The following is a 20,039-nucleotide window of genomic DNA, read 5'->3' as shown; positions in this document are numbered from 1 at the left end:
TATCTATCAACCACCTCCTCTCTATAATACTCCTTCACAATCGGTTTTTCCCTAATTTCAATTCTCTGCAACAAGAACTCACAAGAACAAGACTTATCTACTCAATCAAATTCAAGAAAACCGTGAACCAAACTTGAAAGACGGAGCTATCTGTTGTTTTCTCAAACTCTGTTCAAGGTATACTCCCTCCCAACTCCAATTCCTTTTTAGTATATCATACGGGAGCATGCCATATAGTTTAGAACTCAAATATCTACTAGAACGTACCACTCAGAAATCGAACCAAATTAAAGAAACCAACACCGAAACCAACACCGAGCAAACTTTAATAATCGAATACCCGCTGTGATTAACCGAAAATGCGAAAGAACGTAATTTTGAAAGAGAACTTATCCTTTTGGTGAAAATCGGGGTGGTTCGGGTTTGTATCAGAGTCGTTCGGGGCTGATTCAGGACTGTCCGGATACTTGCGGAGTTGCGCGGACGGAGGCTGATCGGTATAACGGCAGCGACGCGCACAGCGGCGGGAGGAGCTGCATGAGTGGATAACGGGATCCACGGCGGCTGGGGAGGCCCTCGGCGACGGCGGCTGAGGCGGATCCGCAGCGGTGGTGGCGGCGGCACGGTGGAGGGGGAGATGAAGGAGAGAGGCGACGCCTTTCCCCTCAAATTGTGACTCCGCCGAGAGGGAGAGCACTCTCCGGAGGAGGGCGTTCGACGGAGGGAGTGAGCGGCGAACGGCAGCGGCGGACGACGAGACATGCAACGAGCGGCGTGGCCGGCGACAGAGAACTCAGAGGATCCGTAGATAACTCAGGAAGCAGCGTTTCTAGAGAGAACTCGGTGGGAGGCTCAACGGAGAAGATGAAGGCGAGACCTTCTTCTGTAACAGTAGGGTTCTTTTCAATTTGGGGTAAATGAGAGAGAGAAATAGGGAATGAGAGAGAGAGGCGTGGAGAATGAGAGGATTTAAAATTTGGCCTTTTGTTTTCTTTAAAAAAAAGAATTTGGGCCTTTGCTTTATTTAAGGAAATTGAGCTGTTAATTTTTTAAGGAAATTTGGCCATTTGTTTGTTTTAAAAAGAATCTGGGCCTCTTTTGTTTTAAAAGAATCGGGCCTCACAAATTAAAATTTGAGGTCTTGTTGAGTTCTTTTTATTTTGTTGGGACTCCTTAATTAAATTGGAGATGTAAGGTGGGGAAATAATTAAGCTTTGGGTCAGATTAATTTAAATCCTTGGGCCGATGAATAAATTTAATGGTGAGGAATATTTAATTAGCTCCCGAATAATTTGAAGTACGAATAATTTATCCTAAGTCCGAAATAAATATATTTTCGAGGGAAAATAATTTCGATGATAATTTATGTGCTTAAATAATTTTGGGATTTTTTTAATTCGATATCGTGGAGGGAAATACGAGGAGCCAACGGGGGAATTATGGGCGTAAGTGGCCGATCGGCGTCTCAAGTGCAGCCTTGAGCGGCCGCCGAATAATCGAAATATGCGAAAACCGAGAAATGAGATAAAAGACTTTAATAAGGGTGCATGCATTCTAATTAGTAGTTTTCTCGTGCTGACTGTTATTATTATTTTTTTTATTTATCTAAAGGGAATTGTTCCATGAGACTCTAATCCGGAAAGAGGAAATACTCAAGTGTGACACCTTTAAGTAGTCGAGGTGAGCTTTCTTATACTAAAGATACAAATCGTATTTCATGAAAACACGAACACATGTTGGTGATTTTTAAAGATGTTGTCTTGCCATAAATGTTTTTGTATGATGTCTATCTGTTGGCTAAGGCCAAGTGAATTATGAATGATGATATATGTGAATCGAATTCGGGTCCTAGTGAGGGTGGTGCCCTACTTGGACTAGTGTACACAGGAAACCTCTGACCGTGAACGGCAGAGAAGGTGACCGTGGAAGGTGGCCACCTTCCCGGCACAAGGATACCTCTGACATGATGGGCAGAGAAGGTGACCGTGCGAGAACACCATCTCGGCGGCACAATGTGATCAGATATGGCTAAAGTACAGGAAAAAGGGGCTGCAACCCAATGTGAATATTTTTAGTAAGCTCGGGTCTTTTTCAATAACACCCCCGAGTGTTACTGTGATGATGGCTTGACAATATTTTCAAATGTATATTTGTATTTTTCGGCAATATGTTCACTGAGTACTTTTGTACTTAGCCCTGCATATATTTCTAAATGTGCAGGTTGAGCAGCGAAGTGGTGGAGGAAGTGCTATTGAGACAAGACATTTAATTCAGTCAGAATTCGACTCTCGGAGGTTCATGTCTTCATACATGGAACCGCGTTCATTTGCTTCCATTGTGCATCTGAAAAGACTCAAGTCTATTTTGTTCAAAACTCTGATATTTTGAAATTTTTACAAATAATTACTCGAGTCTTCATGATCGAGTATCTTTCTTCTATGTATCAGCACTTAATTAGTCATGTCTCGCAACCAATGTTTGATTTTATTTTCCCTTATTTCTTTCCCCGCTTCTTATACCCCACCCCTAGTCACGATTCCCCGACTATACTATCCTTAACAAGTGCGGTCGTGACAGTCCACATGCGATATATTACAAATAATGGAGAATGTTCTTATCACTGTGACCAATCATCACCATTTTTAAAGAAAATTTAGTACTATGTTAAAATATGAATCTGAATAAAAACCACCCATATTCGAACGAAAAATATAGTGGAAATCGCAGTGGCCACCCTGGAAACATAGGAAAATGTTTTTACCAATGTATGTAAGATTCCCTTTTGGTTTTGTGATTGGTTAAAAGGTGGGCTTCCAAAAGATAAAAGTGATCCATTTATAGTTTGGTAGTATCCAAACTCAAAAGTCATGTTTCTTATCATGTTTCTTATGAACAATTATTGTTCAGATCCTTTTCTAGATTGGATCAAACTGAATCCATGTTTAACATAAGACATATGAATTATAGCACCAAAACTAGCCACTAAGTATTATTAGGCTCTTCGATAAGATTTAATTTAAAGTGAACAAAACCGTTATGTTCAACTTTCTTATCGAACCAAACCTTCCGTTTAGGACAATCTTTCCTGAAGTGTTCTATTTTCTTGCAAATGAAACACTTCTTTTCCTTATGGATATGTTTTTCCGGACCTTACAGAAAAGATTTATTCTTCCTTTTGTTCCTTTACCGGTGCCTACACCTCAAAGACCTATGAGATTCGCAACTTGATAATTTATCTTCTTTAATCTCCCTTACTTTTAAACCAGCATAGCCTTTAATTCTTTAAATGTCTCATTTATCTTTAATGGTGTTATATTTCACCTGGAACGGGCTAAATTCAACATGTAGGGAGTTTATGATAAATTTTGGCCGACAATTGCTTATGAACCTCCATTCTTAAGGTCGAAAACTTTACTGCCAGTCAAATTTAGACATGTTTGTCACATGATCGTGAATCGGCTGAGACCAGTCAAACTTCTTTGTAGTAAGCCCATTCATTATGCTTTTATATTTGACTTATCAGCCAAACCCGATCGTGAACACTCTTTAATTTTTCTTAATAAATTCCCTTGCTTTTTCTGTCATGGCAAAGATGACCTCAAATTTTCTGCCATCGTCATTCTCATAAGGCTCAACCTGTTTGATCACTCCCAAGTCTCACATTGAGATTTTTAGTTACAGAGTGACATCTATAATGGTTGAGGATTCATCTTCCGTTAGTATGACATGGTCCAATATCTTTACACCCAGCGTAAGCCGGATCTATTCGGACTATTCACCATAATTTTGCCCATTAATTTAATGACAGATTTAGCATATGCATACAAATTTTATAAAGCTGCAACATTTATACATGTTTATATATACGTACTTGAGTTCTTTAACACAGATTCATAAACAGTAATAAAACTTCAAATAACATGCATTCAAGTAACCTTTGGGTAATACTTAAGCACATGTACTTTCAGCGATGCTAAATATATACTTTAACAATAAATCAAACTTAAACATATATCAAATAAGCATGTTGCCTTTGGGTGTACATACTAAATGACAATGAATAAATGATTAATCCACTTCGTATTTATTAACTATATACAATGATCCACCTTTGGGTGATCTCCCATTATATAGATGATAAAATAATTGATCAGTCAAACTCTAATGTCAATTATAGCATCTCTATAGTCATGATCAATTAATTAGCATTCATAATTTTTAATAAATAAATGCAATATAACAAGACCACTTTGGTGATAAACATGTTATATATTATTTAAATATTAAAATCTTTAATGGGTAGAATATCCTAATATAGTTTTAACATTTCATAAAACAATTACCCAACACACAAGCATAAGCATATTAACCAAAATAAAAAAATCCAAGACCATTCAAATTTCGATTTTGAAATCACATAATTGGTGAATTAACCAAATCTAGATTGGCTCTGATACCAACTATAAGCCATATCTCAATGCTTTAATGATTTCGATAATGAAATCTAGTTCTAGATTTGAATTAATTCAACCACAACATTTATACTAAAAGTGGGGATAAAATCACCAACCTTCATCCATGTTTTCTTCATTTGATGTAGAGGTTGAAATCCACAAATTGATGTCGGTTCTCTTTTTTGACTGGATACTCCAATTGATGTTATCCCCTCTTTGACCTCTAACTTTTAATGATTCTTTTAATGAATAAAGAATCAATAACCTTTACACATATTTATGGACTATATATATGTATGTAAATGCCGAGAGGTGGTGTGCTTTTCTCATGCATTTGATAATGCTATACTTTTATGCAGATCACTTTGCATGTATACGTTTTATATCTCATATATGTTTTAGCATGGTATCTCCATCTATTTACAGAAAATCAACCGATACCATTAACTATCAATTGAAGGGGCGTGACTTTTCAAAACAATAACCAAATTGAAGTTATATTAAAATAACTACTTTCCCATATCTTAAGCCAACCGCCACTTCAATCCACGGCAATACATATATATATTAAACATATAATCACTACTTTAATATATGCATATTTATAATTCATTATTATGTATACATATATTATCTTTTCATGTATATATAATATTTAATTATAAGGTAAGAGAGTAGGGTTATCAATACACCCGAATTCTAATTCTTTAATCGAAACTGGTCCATCACAGTATCGTCTTTTATATTAGAATTCTTAACTTTAATATATTATGAACTTAATCTTTAATATTAAATCAATAGATACATAGGTCACATAAGAATATAAAATATTCTTACAAAATCTTCCTTATAATTGACCTTGATTTGCCCGTGTGCGAAAAATGATACGACACATTCTGAATTTCTTATAGACGGCGCGAGAGCGACCAGAGAAGATGTATCGGTTAGTCACATGTGCAAACGAACTATTTCTTGGCAGCTTGGGATTCACCCGCATAGCACTAATAAGGTCGGGTTCACGACAAAGGGCATTGCAAGCAATTCCTGGCTGGGGTCATCTCCTGTACATAGAGTCACCAATGTTTCATTGCAATTGCATTTTTATATCGCAGACTTAGTCTATTTAATCAAGTAAAGTGAGACCTCACCTCGCCTTAGATCCTAGAAGATAGGAATCGATGCTTGCTCTGATCCCAAAGGAGCAAATAATCCAAAATGGTTATACATCCAATTTTTTTGGCGATTTGGAGTTTTGGAATATGTGAAGATTATAATATAATTAACAGAATATATTAAGTTAAATTTATAATAAAATATGAATAAAATAAGTTACTCCCTCTATCCCATAATAAGACTCGCACTTTGTCATTTTGGTCCGTCTCACAATAAGAGTAACACTTAATTTTTATCATAAATGGTAAGTAGGTCTCACATTTCACTGACTCACTTCACTCACATTTTATTATAAAACCAATATAAAAAATTGGGTCTCATATTCCAATAACTACTATTCTTTGCATTTCTTAAAACTCGTGGTCACAATAAGAGTGACTCCTATTATGGGACGGACGGAGTATTTTATACTACCATAGTAGTAGTATAATAAAAGCTTCTCCAAACAAGTCAATGTGGCGGCTAACATGTGAGCATAGATAAACATAATATAGACCCAAAGTTGCTGGTCTTGTTCCTGTTGCTAAACCCAGATGTTTGTGAGAGGAAGGGGCTGTATTCCATTAATATGTCGACATCGCTATTAATTCATTACTGCAGCAAACAGACAAAATATCAATCTCATGACAATTAACAGATTGTGCGTTGTCCTAGCCCAGATATACATTATTAGTCCACATATTGAATTACGAGTTCATCTTGATATTAAGTTTGAAGTTATGAAAAATGATTGAACTTGGACATCAGACTAATCAAATAATGGTTGTCACCTAAGTTACGATTAACCGCACAACACAAATTGAAAATGTAATTATATCGAGTAACAAAAAAAAAGGAAGTTTGCTTCATCGTGATATCCCTTTCGCTAATGAAATTCAGGCACAGCACAAACCATGTTCATTTCCACATGCCTTTCGCCTAATCCATGGAAACCACCTTTTTAAGTATATAAATTACTCATGCCCGAACCGCGAAAGGAAAAAATTAAAGTGAGAAAAAACTTTTTCAAAAAAGTGTACTTCCCAAAAAGATTTCGCATTTATAAAGACAAGTTTTACCATCATTTTTCGACAACTACTAAAATAAAGAAACAAGTTTCAACTTTTGAATAATTCAATTATAACCAAATATTATTAGCCGTTTAGTTTCGTATTCTTGTTATTGAATTGAGGCTTAATTTTATATGTTTACTCTTGTGCAGTTGTGCATACAATAGAATAGTTAGTGACTGTCTTATTCAAAACCAATGCTATGTGACTGAAAATGAAAAAAAGGACCACATGAATAGTCATTCACTGATAGATCCAATAATGAATTCACATAGACTAAGAAAAAAAAAGTATACAACTATTTGATTAAACTTAAATGAAAAGGAAAATTGGATTATGCCTGTGAGGGCACACTGGTAAATACAAAAATCAGCTCCTCATCATTAGGAAGCTTTGGGTTTAGCAATTAACCACGCGTTAATCCTTGTTGTAATACAATTCTAAAACCCAGAACCCCAGGAAACGTCTCTCCTTTTAATTAATCATCATCACAATTTAGGAAAACTAAGGGTTAATGAATCCCCTCCGAATTCCACGTCATCTTTCCGGCGAGAGATTGATCTCGATGAGATTATCATCCTCAAAGTCGCAACTCCTCCTCTTCTCATCCAGCGTGATCTCAATCAACCCCTCTCCATCCCAGGCCGCGAAATCCCCCTCCCACGAAGCGTCGCTGTCGGACTCCGGGTAAAACAGCGAGAGCGATGCGTACCGGCGGATCGAATCCATCTGCGACTCCGAATTATCGTCCTCTCCCTCGTATTCCTCGTATATCACCTCCAGCGGCGCTCGGACGTCCCACTCCACGAACGACTCCGCGCACAAATGGCTCGTTTCCTTCTTCTCATCGGATCCGTCGCTCCGGAATTTTCCCCTAGATTCGCGGAATTCTTCAGTTAACGGTTGCGTGGAGTCGGAGTGGGTAGATCTTTGGGCGGCGCCGAGGCGGAGAAGATAAAGCAATAGAATCAAAGTGGAGAATAGAGCGGGAGAGAGAAGGAAACGGTAGAAGTGAGAGGGGAAGTAGAGGAGTAGGAGAGTGTAGAGAGTGGTGACGAATGAGAAGAGAGAATTCATGATTTAGCAAATTAAATGATGATTTTGGGCTTTTGAAATGGGATTGATGAGTCTACTTGTAAACCCCATGCAAGAATACGTGTGTGGAAGATGGGGAAAGTGAAAGTGAGATTGCCTGGAACTTGGTTATGTAATTATATTCAGACAAGATTACTTAGAAGATCCAAAGGAAGAGAAAATCTTGAGATCGAAGAATAGGTTGTTGATCATATAATCCTTCTATTTTATAAGGTAAGGTAAGGTAAGGTGAATATTGCAACATATATATGTGGTATGTTTACTTGGAATTAATTTATTACTCCCTCCGTCCCAGATAATTTGGATCAGTTTGACCCGGCACGGGTTTTAAGAAATATTGTTTGACTTTGTATTAAATGAAGGTATGTAGTGGAAAGGGGTCTCACATTGAGTGGTGGGGTGGGTGAATGGAGTGGTTTTTTATGTCCATTTTTGGTAATTTTAAAGTGGGACAAATTATGTGGAATGAACTGAAATGGAAAATTGGGACAAATTATCTGGGACGGAGGGAGTAACTTATTTTGTCGGTATTCATTCACTAGAGAATAAATTTGGAGTGGTGACATAGCACATGGAGTAGCAGGAGAAGAAGCTAGTATTATGATGCGGCTTCTTTACAAAAAGAGGCAAGGTGTCCCATAAGAAAGAGGTATTTTTTGTCAGACGCCAAATCCAGTTAATTGGCATTTAAATCCACCAACATACCAGGCTTATACACACTCCCTATCACCCTTCAATTATACACACTACTCATTGACATATAGGTAGAGAGCGCACTCAATTATCATTTCCATGTACAAGATCTCATCACACAAATGTTGCAAGACATTAAAGTTGTCACTTGTAATTTGTCAGATGTTCCAAATCCAGTTGTTTCCAGAGTTGTAAGTTGGGAGAAAAAGGGGTGTTTTTAGAGAGGGTCAAAAGTATGGAGTGGATGGTGATGAGTATGGTCCCTTGATGGTTGTGTATGATATGAACACATTAGTTGGGAAGGAAGAACAATGTCATCCAGGATCAAAATTTGTGATTCTTGGCTTGAGCAAAGAATGAGGATCAGAATCAAATACCAAACACACCAAATCAATTATGAGTATCCGGAATAAGTTGGTGTTAGAAGTTAGTTCAGATGGATAATAATATCTTCCGACACCCCAAATGGAAATGCTGAAGATAGACTATCACACCACTTTAAACTTGGCAGGGTAGAGTGATCACCAAGACCCCAATTGGAATGGGGCCTACACACACTACTGCAGTTGCTGGTAAGGTTATTAACTGTGACTCAATGTTATGATGGGTAGAAAGAATAGATAGTGAAATGTCTGCATATGGTTGAACACTTAGAACTGGACTCAAGCTGAATAGTGCAAACAAAGCATCAGGCCACATCTTGGAAAAAGATAGTGCCACATATTGTTCAACACATGTAAAAATAGCAGCTTGGTCAAGGATAAATCATGACTTTTGCATGGACATGTATGCAGCATGAGAGGATCACTTTCCTGGCATAATAAACTAATTTAAGAGTTGATGAATCATCAGAACAGATAACTCCAACTATTGTAGTACTCTTTTTGGCTAAATCAAGTTTCCCACAATTTGTTTAAGCCATCAGAAACCATAACAAAGCTTTGTGGCATAGGTAGCAAATCTAACTCACTCTTATATCTCTGGCAGCCTCAACGAATCTACCAGTAAGTCCACACATCTTTAGCAGCATAGTATACACAGGACCGTTTGAACTTTGAAGGATTCCCTTTCACCTTCACATCAGCAAAAAAAACTTAATACACAGAATTGGAGCGGAGGGAGTATTAGATGTTAAATTACTCCACGGCAGAGTAGTCCTCCGTCGGCCCCGAAGATCACGTTTTAGCAGGCAAGACCTATTGCCCCTTTCATTTCTGGTTCCAATTATAGTTTTATAATTGCTTTTTGGCAGTATTGGCGAGTAATTTAGCCAGTTGGTTTCGATCTTGTAATTGTGCTTGAATTTTTCACCGAGCTAGTGTTGTTAGTTGATTTTATAAGATATTTTAGGGTTATATTCGAGTAGGTATCCTAAGAGTTATAAATCTTGTAATTGTGATGCTCTGTGATCTAGTTTTCGAGTGAGAAAAATGATGTGATTCGCCTAGTTGTTGAAATGACTTTCTTAGTGACTGTTGTGAATAATAATCTAGAAATTGGGGTGAATTATGTAAATCAGTGATCTGTGTAGTACTTCATGATTTAATGATTGGTTCAGCTGTCTTCGGCTTCTTTGAGAATATTGATGATGTTGCTTTTGTTCGGATTGGACGCATAGAAGTTTGCTTCAGCTGAACCTGCAATGTTGGTTTGTCCTGACAAGTTCATGATTCTCATTTTGTGCTTGTCTCGAGTGTGGACGCATCCCATGTTTGTCTATCACTCGCTTTTGTTTTAGATCTTTCAAAGGATTGATTTGTCCAAGTTTCATGATAAACAGCGGGATAAGGATTGAGGAACACAAAGCTAGATATAATGTAGGATTATTATGGCGGCATCCTAGCTTTCATTAGGAGAGTATGTTGATATCTACTGGGGAGGAAATTAAGGGTATTGCACCTATCTTTCTGTCAAAGGATTAGAACCCTATGGCTTCTTCCTCTTGTATGAAAGCTCCTAGATGAACTTGGTTTTTAAGGCATAGAGTTTTCATTTATTTCAATTAGCGCGCATGTTTTCAATTTGTTTCAATTGCTTACCAAGTTCAGTCAGCAACCAACCTGGTATAGCTGGAGATTGAAATGCATTGCTCCTTTTTACTTGTTTCCAATATCCTGTTTAGCCCTGTTAGCATTGCAAGGCATAAGCAGTCATCATAAGTTCATGATATCCCGAGGTTTTCAATTCTTGCGCAGGTGCTGAGGTGGCAGTGCTCTGCATAACCAAGTCCGGGGAAGTCCTATACACGGTAGCTGAGACGATGCCAGAGAGTGAGCGTTGGGATGCCTGTCTAGCGAGGCCGATCAGCAGCTTCCACAACCACTGCACGCATCTTGGAGATGGAAGCGTGGGTGTCAAGTTCAGCTACGAGCACCCCTCTGGCTATTCTCATGCCGTGAGACCTTTCGTTTATCGCCCCGTCAAAGCTCCTGTGTACTGCATTTAGGAATGGGGAATTATGCAAGAAACGTTGGAGGTTAGAGTTTTCTATGTATGGAATATAATTATGTAGATATACGTAACCACATGCCAAGCATGTTTGAGCACTGTTTTACTGAGAGCTGCCAATTTTTCTGTGTTGCCTATGAACAATAATGTACTCCATTTATCTTGCTACAAGAAATTAACACAAAAAAACTTTGTAGTATTAGTTTTGTACGTAGTAATTAGTAAAGTAGCAAATTTGTAACCTTATGCGTACCCAGATAAAGGATATAACCAACTCATAAAATGTTCAGGCAGAAAATAAAATATTTAGATTCTATTTACGTTAACAATATGGTGCATTTAGAAATTAAATGTTATAAGTAAATAAAAAGTAAAGGTTTTAAACAATTAACGAAAACTTGCTATTAGCAACTATGAACTTATCAATCAAATTAGCCACTACAATCCAATCGATCATGGGTTGATAGCCGAAATGATTATAATTTATTTAATATGAAGATATTTCTTTAATCACAATCCCCAAATAAAAATGAGTTTCTTTGAAGCATTGTTCCATCACATTTTTCGGCTTCTGATAAATTGATGAGTGGAGTAATAACATTAGTCTGAATTTTTCATCCAGAAACTGGCAACTGTGTTAGGAACTTTTGAAATATGGATCATCCCTATACTTGGAATACTGGGGAAGTTGAAGCGCTTTCTCAGCAATCTCTCCGTCCTCGTGGATCTTTGCTACCAGGCTCTCGAGCGACGAAAAGTTGGTCTGTACAACGACGCCATTAACGTTGGTTACATATTATTTCTTCATGTGAAACAATGATCAGAGAACATACCTCAGGCCTTATGTAGCCGACAATAGCAAGACGTAGGTCTTCACAGTAGAAATCTTCTTTAAAATCATGAAGCAACCATGGCTCCTGTAATGATTTTATAGGATAAGAATGGGAAAAGGCCAAAAAAAGATTGCAGAAAAGAGCAACACGAGCACGACTCACAATTGTCTTTTCGGTGTTGTTGAAGTAAGGGTTCCAACCTATGCTCATTACCATCTTGTAAACACCTCGAGTTGCCAGTCCAGCCCACCCAAAGTAAACACCAGAAGGATGCTCCAAGAGGAGATCCGAGTAACCTTCAGTCGACAAATTAGCTGGAAGAACAGCACAAGACCAAGTTTGTTAGACCATACTCCTCTATCAACAACCAGAGTAATTGATTATCTGTTTGTGGAAAAACCTGTAGGAATCCCGAGAACCTTTGAACCACGGCCATAGCCCTTGATGACGGGACCACCAATGTACCATGGTTCTATTGGTAAAGTACCTTCCATCCCTGCAGCAATTGCTAGATCAATATGTAGAATATAGCATGCAACAAAACAATCAAAGACGGGAAAGAGCAGCTCACAGTCTTCAAATGCGGGTAGGCCCCACTTTTCGGGCCGCAAGTCCAGGAGGGAATTAATCACCTCATCTGCCAAGGTGAAATTATGGGATTGTTTAGGAAGTGACGGAACAGCAACCACTTCCATTCCAGCAGCCTTACCAGCAGCAACACCCGTCCTATAAATAATACATGAAATAATAATAGCATTGTAATTTTATTAATTTTACACAAATTTACAATATATTTATAGGAAAGAAGCGTATACATGAGTAAAAATAAAAGAAACTCATTCTGCAAATTGATTGATTCTGGTCCTTAAAGCTTTGTGAAATAACATACTATCTGGCTAGCAAGCATATGTTTTCCATGGGGAAATAACATATTCAATGTACTCAGAAGAAAAATCCAAGTACCACAAATCTCAAAATATCAACTTGCTCAAAGTATTACTGTCCACCCGTTGCAACATAGTGCTTCACTAATACTTACAGTGAATCTTCAATGACAAGACAACTTGCAACTTCTACCTCCAGCCTCTTAGCAGCTTCAAGATATCTGCAACGATAAACCACAAAGTCATATGGCCATTACTGCTTTCTTTTCTGAAAGAAGCATCCAAAGTAGCAAGATAAAGTAGGTTTAATTAATCTTACATCTCAGGAGATGGCTTCGCAGAAGTGACTACATCACCACCTAAAATGACAGAGAACGATTCTTTCCATCCTACAAGTTTTTATTGCCACAGGAAATGCAAATGAAAACAATACACATAAGTGATGTGGGTGCAAAAATCAGATTCACATCCAAGTACCATGATGATAAGAAATCTTAGTTTCAATATTTTCCTTTGAGGAATTTGAAGCCAAGCCCATCAACACGCCATGACTCCTCAAATGGTTAATTAACCTGTTGGCGCCAGGTTGGGCTTTGATGCTGCACCACCTAATATGAAATTAAAATAACAATTAGGTAGTCCTCACCAAGAAAGAAGGTACATATTGCCAATAACATAATTGAAACATACTAGTATAATACTTGATAACTCAAGGAAAACCAAATGGGAGAAAATGAAAACTGTGCCAACATGTTCCTAAAGTAAATTATCTCCATAGGCAAAGATGGCATAATTTACTCAATCAACCAAGTGTGCCTCTTCTTCTCAAACCTTAATTGTGCAAAGTTTAGGTAAGAAAACATGGAAACTAAGTTACTCACTTTGCATAAACCGGAAAAAAGAATCATCGTTCTATATTTGAAGAAAAATATTAGAATCTCTCTAAGAAACATGCACTCCTTTCCACTCAAAGTGACACATTTTCCTTTTTGGGATGTCCCACTCCAAGTGACACATTTCTAAAAAAAGAAACACCACTCTCTACTTTATTTTATATCCGACTTTATTCTCTCTCCACTTAACACTCTGAACAACACTCATAATATCTCGTTCCGAACAAGAAATGTGGCCTTTGAGTTGGATGGAGAGAGAGTACTTCATGAGAGCAAGTTGCTAAATAAGTTTCTAGACAACACATTGCAAAATGACACAATAGGCTTTAGTAAGATGAAACATGGGAAACATGCATGTCCCACCGGCGTAAATTTGTTATGCAATTCCAAAAGTTCCAAATATTCAAAAAGAACAATGCACAACTGTTAGCCAAGTAAGAAGATGCATGATCATAATAATTACCAACTTCATCAATAATATAAATAAGAGAGGAGCTAGAAGATAAGCAACATTACTTCTCGGAGAATATTGGAGAAAGTTCTGATAAAAGCTCATTTGTAGTTATGGGAAGTTCATAATCTTCAACAATAGCAGTTGCAGCTTCATAGGGTGTCTTTCCAACAACTCTATCAGATCTTCTTCCATCCCATTGCTTTCCATACTTTACCAGGTAAGCCTTCAAGACATCGTGCACAATGGCGTCTAATATATATGAAATTTAAATAAGTAACACTAGAGGACACAACATAAAGCCCTATAAAGTTCATCCCGCGCCCACATTGTAAATCTATGCTCATCTACTGCAGATGGCAATCTATTCCTCCAGAAAGACTAGTAAAAGTACTTTCCTTTCCATTTTGATCAATTTATGCACGATAATCATTAAAGAAATTTCGTATCTTAATGGCATTTATATAAATAAAAGATCTCTACAAAAGAATATAAACACCACCTGTATTAAGAAGTGTTCCATCCAAATCAAGGATAATGCAGGATGCGAGCTTTCTCAAAGTGCTTGTCATTGACATAACATGAATGAATAGCACACCAAAGCAGAGTTATGATTCATCAACCATGATAAATAATCCTGCTGCACAAACAAGTCAAAGAAGAGCTGTTGGACCCAACTGATTCAAAATATGACAGTGCAGTGGTTAATCAAGCGGAAATTGAGGAAAGCAGAAAAGAAATCTAATTCATGATGGCAGAATAAGTCAATAAAAAACTCAATAATACTAATAAACATCAATTAGCGGTGCGCAATCAATTTAGGCGAGGGAGATGGCGATGTGGAGGTTTTGGGGAATATCGGTGTCGAATTGAACACACTTTGATCATGTGAATGAGCTCTTGAACACAATTCTGGTGTTCGAGAGAGAACTTGATACGATCCTAACTCTCTTCTAATATAATTATTTTGTTTAGATATCATAGGGATTTAGCATATCTTCTTTTATTATTTTGTTTAGATATTATAGGGATTTAGCATATCTTTTTTGTATCCACACATATTATAAATATGTGTGGAGTCTTCCATAATATTCATTCAATGAAATACAATATTATTTTGGCCAAGTCCACGTGTGATTCTTTGAATCCCTAATTTCTTACGCTACCTGCTGCCCGACGGAAGGTCTCCGCGCACAGCCGGAACGTATATCTGATCTGTAGCCGTTGCCCGACGGGTTGGAACCCGCGCACAGCCGCCCAGATCTTTATCTCCGCCGACCCTCACGGGCGCCGGATTATCTTTATCTCGTTATTGTCCGTTTTATCGGATCGTTAGGGATTTAGGTCCTTAACAGAACTCTTTTTCATTTCAGAAAAAATAAACAAAAACGGCACTCTTCTGTTGATGCGTTCATCAGCTCAATGAATAACACAACTAACACGATATAACAACCGAAGCGCCGAGGGCACACCTTGATACTGCAGGATGGCGGAGGAGGCGGGTTGTCCTGTCTCTCTTTCACTGTTTGAGTCGGCGGGGACAGGCGCGAGACCGAGAGAGAGACGACAGGAGAGAGTGAGGGAAACGATGAAATTGGAGTTGGGGCTGTGTCTCAAAAAAGGATTTAGTAGAATGTAATTAGGGACCTGTCTCCAACGGTACTGGAAAACGCAAAATGGAGGGAAGTGTAGAAACTCAAAAAACACTCATTATAACAAAAACACTCAAAGAACTAAAACTACACAAACTGAGAGAGAAGAGATAACAAAACGGAAACTTGATTTCTTATTGATTGTTGTATCAAACTCGAAAATACAATCAGCTGAAAAGAAAGCTATTTATACTATCTAAGCTTGCTCACCAAATGAGCTAAGTAAAATATCTAAGCTCATAACTAAATCCTAACCAACCGCCAGCTGTCACAACTAACTTCCAACCGACACCAACGGCTACTTTTCCAACGGTCTTCTTCATTTCTGATTTCCTTTCGCTCCAGCTCGTTTGCATGTATGTTGCATAAGATCTCAGCTTCAACACCCCCTCTCAAGATGGACTATATAGACTTCGAAAGTTCATCTTGCTGAGAATATTTTCAAAGGCTGAAGCACCTAGAGGTTTAGTAAAAATGTCAGCCAGTTGCTGATCATTCTTTATCTGCATAGGCTTGATAATACCATCCAAATATCTCTCTCTCACAGTGTGACAATCTATCTCGATGTGCTTTGTACGCTCGTGAAAGACTGGATTAGAGCTGATGTGTATTGCCGCTTGATTATCACAGAACAGGGGAACTGCTCTTTCAATTTTAACACCAAAATCTTCTAATAGAGCTCTTCCCCATACTACCTCGCAAGTAGCATGCGCCATGGCCCTGTATTCCGCCTCAGCTGATGACCTTGAAACCGTATGCTGCTTCTTTGCCTTCCAAGAAATCAACGATGAACCAAGGAATAGGCAATATCCTGTCATAGATCTTCTAGTATCAAGGCATGCTGCCCAATCCGCATCTGAAAAGATGCTAAGTGTGGGATTATTGTCACTTGAATAAAATAAACCATGCCCCGGCGTTCCTTTCAAGTACTTAAGTATCTTTTCAGTGGCTTCCCAATGTTCTTCACAGGGCTTTGACACATATTGACTCAATTTGTGAACCGCGAATGTTATGTCGGGCCTTGTTATGCACAAGTAAAGGAGCCTCCCTATTTGTCTTCTATACTTTGATGGATCTTGCATAGGATGATCAGTGTCTTGTTTCAGATTATTCGTGGGGTCCATAGGAACTGATGATGGCTTACAGCCTAATAAACCAGCATCTCTAATTAGATCCATAGCATACTTCCTTTGAGAAATCTGAATGCCTTCCTTGTTTCTTGCTATCTCAAGGCCTAGGAAGTATTTTGGAACTCCTAAGTCCTTAAATTTGAAGAACTGAGTAAGGAAATTCTTGAACTCTTCTATCATATCCGGTGTGTTAGTAGCAACCATCATATCATCAACATACACTACAACACCAAAGAATGTTGATTTATCTTTCTTAAAGAAGAAAGAGTGATCCGAGGCTGATTGTTGGAGTCCAAATTTTGCGAGAACTTCAGAGAGCTTGAGATACCACTGTCGTGAGGCTTGTTTTAAGCCATATAGAGATTTATTCAGCTTGCATACAAGCTTAGGACCAGTAGAGCACCCCCCCTCAACAATGAGCCCAGGTGGTAAGTTCATATAAATCTCTTCTTCCAAATCACCATAGAGAAAGGCATTATTGATGTCTAAATGTGAGAGAGTCCAGCCTTTAATAGCAGCAATGGCTAATAAGAGTTTCACAGTAGTTAGCTTGGCAACCGGGGAAAAAGTGTCAAGAAAATCAATGCCTTCGAGCTGTGTAAAACCCTTTGCAACCAAACGAGCTTTGAGTCTTTCAACTGAGGCATCAGCTTTAAATTTTACCTTGTAGACCCATTTGCAATCGATGGGAAATTTCCCTGCAGGTAGAGGCATAATAGTCCAAGTCTTTGTCTTCTCCAGAGCAGCCAATTCCTCCTGCATAGCTTGCTGCCAATCCAGAGAAGATGAAGCTTGGGTGTATGACTTGGGCTCAAAAACCGCAGTCATGAGTATTATGTATTTGAGGTGTTGTGGAGAGAGTTTGGATAGAGAAAAATAAGAGGATATGGGGTATGGAGTTGAAGAGGAAACTGAATTACAAACATAATCAGTCAAGTGTGAGGGAGGTTTTGTGACTCTACCAGTTCTGGTAGTAGCATTCTGTGGGATAGTGTGAGAGGTATCAGTATCAGGAGATAAGGTAGATGGAGCTGTAGGTGAGGCAGAAAGATTTGGAATAGATGGATCTGTAGGAGGTGCGGCAGAAATATCATGTGAGGCTGAAGACTGTGGTGAAGAGGATGGGAAAAAGGAAGGATGCAGATGGGAGTAAGGAAAAGAATCCTCATGAAAAACCACATTTCTTGTTATGAGTTCTTGCATAGAGTCAAGATTAAGAACTCTATATCCTTTATATCCCGAGGGGTATCCCAAAAAGACACATCTAGAAGCCCTTGGAGAGAACTTGTTTCTATCTCTCTGTAAGGTTGAAGCAAAACATAGGCAACCAAAGACTTTCATGTGAGAATAAGAGGGTGGTTTATTGAATAGAATATGGAAAGGAGTGGCATTGTTTGGGAGGACAGAAGAAGGGATTCTGTTTATAATGTATGAGGCAGCAAGCACACTGTCTCCCCAGAATGTGATAGGCAAATGTGACTGAAAAAGGAGACTTCGAGCCACATTGAGTAAATGCTGGTGTTTTCTTTCTACCCTAGCATTTTGCTGAGGGGTTTCAACACAAGAGTGTTGAACTAGAGTGCCAAAAGAAGTATATAGAGATGGTAGATGGAATTCAGGTCCATTATCAGATCTTATAGTTTTGATCTTCTTAGAGAACTGAGTGGAGACAGTGTGGAAAAACTGAGTTAGGATAGTTTTGACATCGGATTTGTGTTGCATAAGAAAAGTCCACACAAACCTAGATTTATCATCAACAATAGTCAAAAAATAGGCATAGCCATGTGTGGTGCAAGGGGTAAAAGGCCCCCAGATGTCACAATGTATGAGATCAAAAATATGAGCAGCAACAGAATCAGATTCATGGAAAGGAAGATGATGTTGTTTGGCTAAAGGGCAGACTTCACAAATCGAATGAGTAGATTTTGAAAATGAGATAACATCATTCATAGATTTGAGTTTATTGAAAGCCAAATGACCAAGTCTCTTGTGCCAAATATCTAAGGCAACAACAGAATTTACACAAGAGCTAGAATCTGAATGTGCTAAATTTGCAGTGGATATATCGAGGGAGTAGAGGTTACCAAGACGGCTACCCTTCCCAATCACAATCCCCGGAGAAGCTCCCTGAATGAGGATGGAGTCATGTGTAAAAGAAACACAACAAGACATAGATGAAGTGAGAGAACTGATGGAGACAAGGTTGAAAGAGAATGAAGGAACACACAAAACAGATTGAAGAGTAATTGTTGGTGTTAAGTGTATTGTGCCCATGTGAGTAACATTTGCTTTCTCACCATTTGGTAGATTCACAAAGGCATCATAAACAGGAGATGATTGAGAGAAAAAGGTAATATCACAACAAACATGATGTGTGGCACCAGTGTCAAGTAACCACAGAGAAGAAGATAATGAAGAAGCAGCAACAAAGGGGGAGAAAAGAGTGGTACCAGTAAAAGGAGTAGACTGAGGAGATATGAAAGGCTGAGGACTGGATTGAGTAGCGGAGGAGCTTGAAAGCTGTGGAGTAGTTGATGTAGAAATGGCAGCAAACTGAGATTGCAGTAGAGAAATGAGCTGCTGAAGTTGATCTGTAGATGGAGAAGTGGTTGAAGAGGGCAGCGAACTGGTGACAGTTTTGTCACCATCCTCAGTAGGTGATTCTTCAACATAATTGACCTTAGGAGTAGAGAAGTCTCTGTAAGGAGGTTTTCCTCTTCCTCGGCCATAACCTTGAGGAAATCCATGTAGAGAAAAACATCTATCAACAGTGTGATTATTTCGACCACAATGAGAACATAGCAATCTTCCACGGCCAAAATTTGAAGAGGCTGCATGGATGCTAAACGGCTGTTCACTGGATGAAACTGGGGAAGAGTTCATCATAGTACTATCGATAGTTCGTTGTCTCTCTTCTTGAGCAACAAGAGCAAACGCTTTGGATAGAGAAGGTAAAGGCACGGTAGATAGAATAGTGGATCTGATCTGAGAGTATGAGGAATTCAAACCAATAAGGAATTGAATTGTGCATTCATCTTCCTGGTGTGTATGCCAACGCAATGCACTGTTGCACCTACAATTACCACAAGTGCACCAAGCAGCAGGTTGTGTATGCTTGAATTCATCCCACACAATTCGAAGATTTGTAAAATATGTGCTAACATCAGAATTTCCTTGCACAAGAGCCATAAGTTTTTGCTTTAATTGATAAGATCTAGCTGAATCAGCTTGAGAAAAACGTTCATGAAGATCAGACCAAACCTCATAAGCATTGTCCAGATACA

The 20,039-nt window shown here is 38.4% G+C and overlaps 2 protein-coding genes and 1 long non-coding RNA gene across 3 annotated transcripts; 1 reads left to right on the top strand and 2 right to left on the bottom strand.

Moving 5' to 3' along the window:
* On the top strand, positions 1-2,263 carry LOC121741247. Its single transcript, XR_006037810.1, has 3 exons — positions 1-177; positions 1,612-1,680; positions 2,221-2,263. It is a non-coding gene; the product is annotated as an uncharacterized LOC121741247 (long non-coding RNA).
* Positions 2,264-6,988: 4,725 nt separating this feature from the next.
* LOC121742098 lies at positions 6,989-9,030 on the bottom strand. The gene has a single exon (XM_042135133.1). It carries the CDS (start codon positions 7,751-7,753, stop codon positions 7,214-7,216), a length of 540 nt encoding a protein of 179 aa, XP_041991067.1. The 5' UTR covers positions 7,754-9,030; the 3' UTR covers positions 6,989-7,213.
* A 2,346-nt stretch (positions 9,031-11,376) lies between these two features.
* Positions 11,377-14,908, bottom strand: LOC121742097 (bifunctional riboflavin kinase/FMN phosphatase-like). Its single transcript, XM_042135132.1, has 10 exons — positions 14,476-14,908; positions 14,039-14,225; positions 13,107-13,237; positions 12,949-13,018; positions 12,785-12,850; positions 12,317-12,471; positions 12,146-12,241; positions 11,908-12,059; positions 11,746-11,829; positions 11,377-11,675 (listed from the first exon to the last, which is right to left on the bottom strand). Exons 1-10 carry the CDS (start codon positions 14,549-14,551, stop codon positions 11,550-11,552), a joined length of 1,143 nt encoding a protein of 380 aa, XP_041991066.1. The 5' UTR covers positions 14,552-14,908; the 3' UTR covers positions 11,377-11,549.
* Between the last annotated feature and the right edge of the window lie 5,131 nt (positions 14,909-20,039).

Source organism: Salvia splendens, chromosome 7 (assembly GCF_004379255.2).
Source record: "Salvia splendens isolate huo1 chromosome 7, SspV2, whole genome shotgun sequence".
NCBI classification, from domain to species: domain Eukaryota; kingdom Viridiplantae; phylum Streptophyta; class Magnoliopsida; order Lamiales; family Lamiaceae; genus Salvia; species Salvia splendens.
Note: the sequence above shows the minus strand (reverse complement) of the source record. Positions and strands in the feature narration are given on the sequence as shown.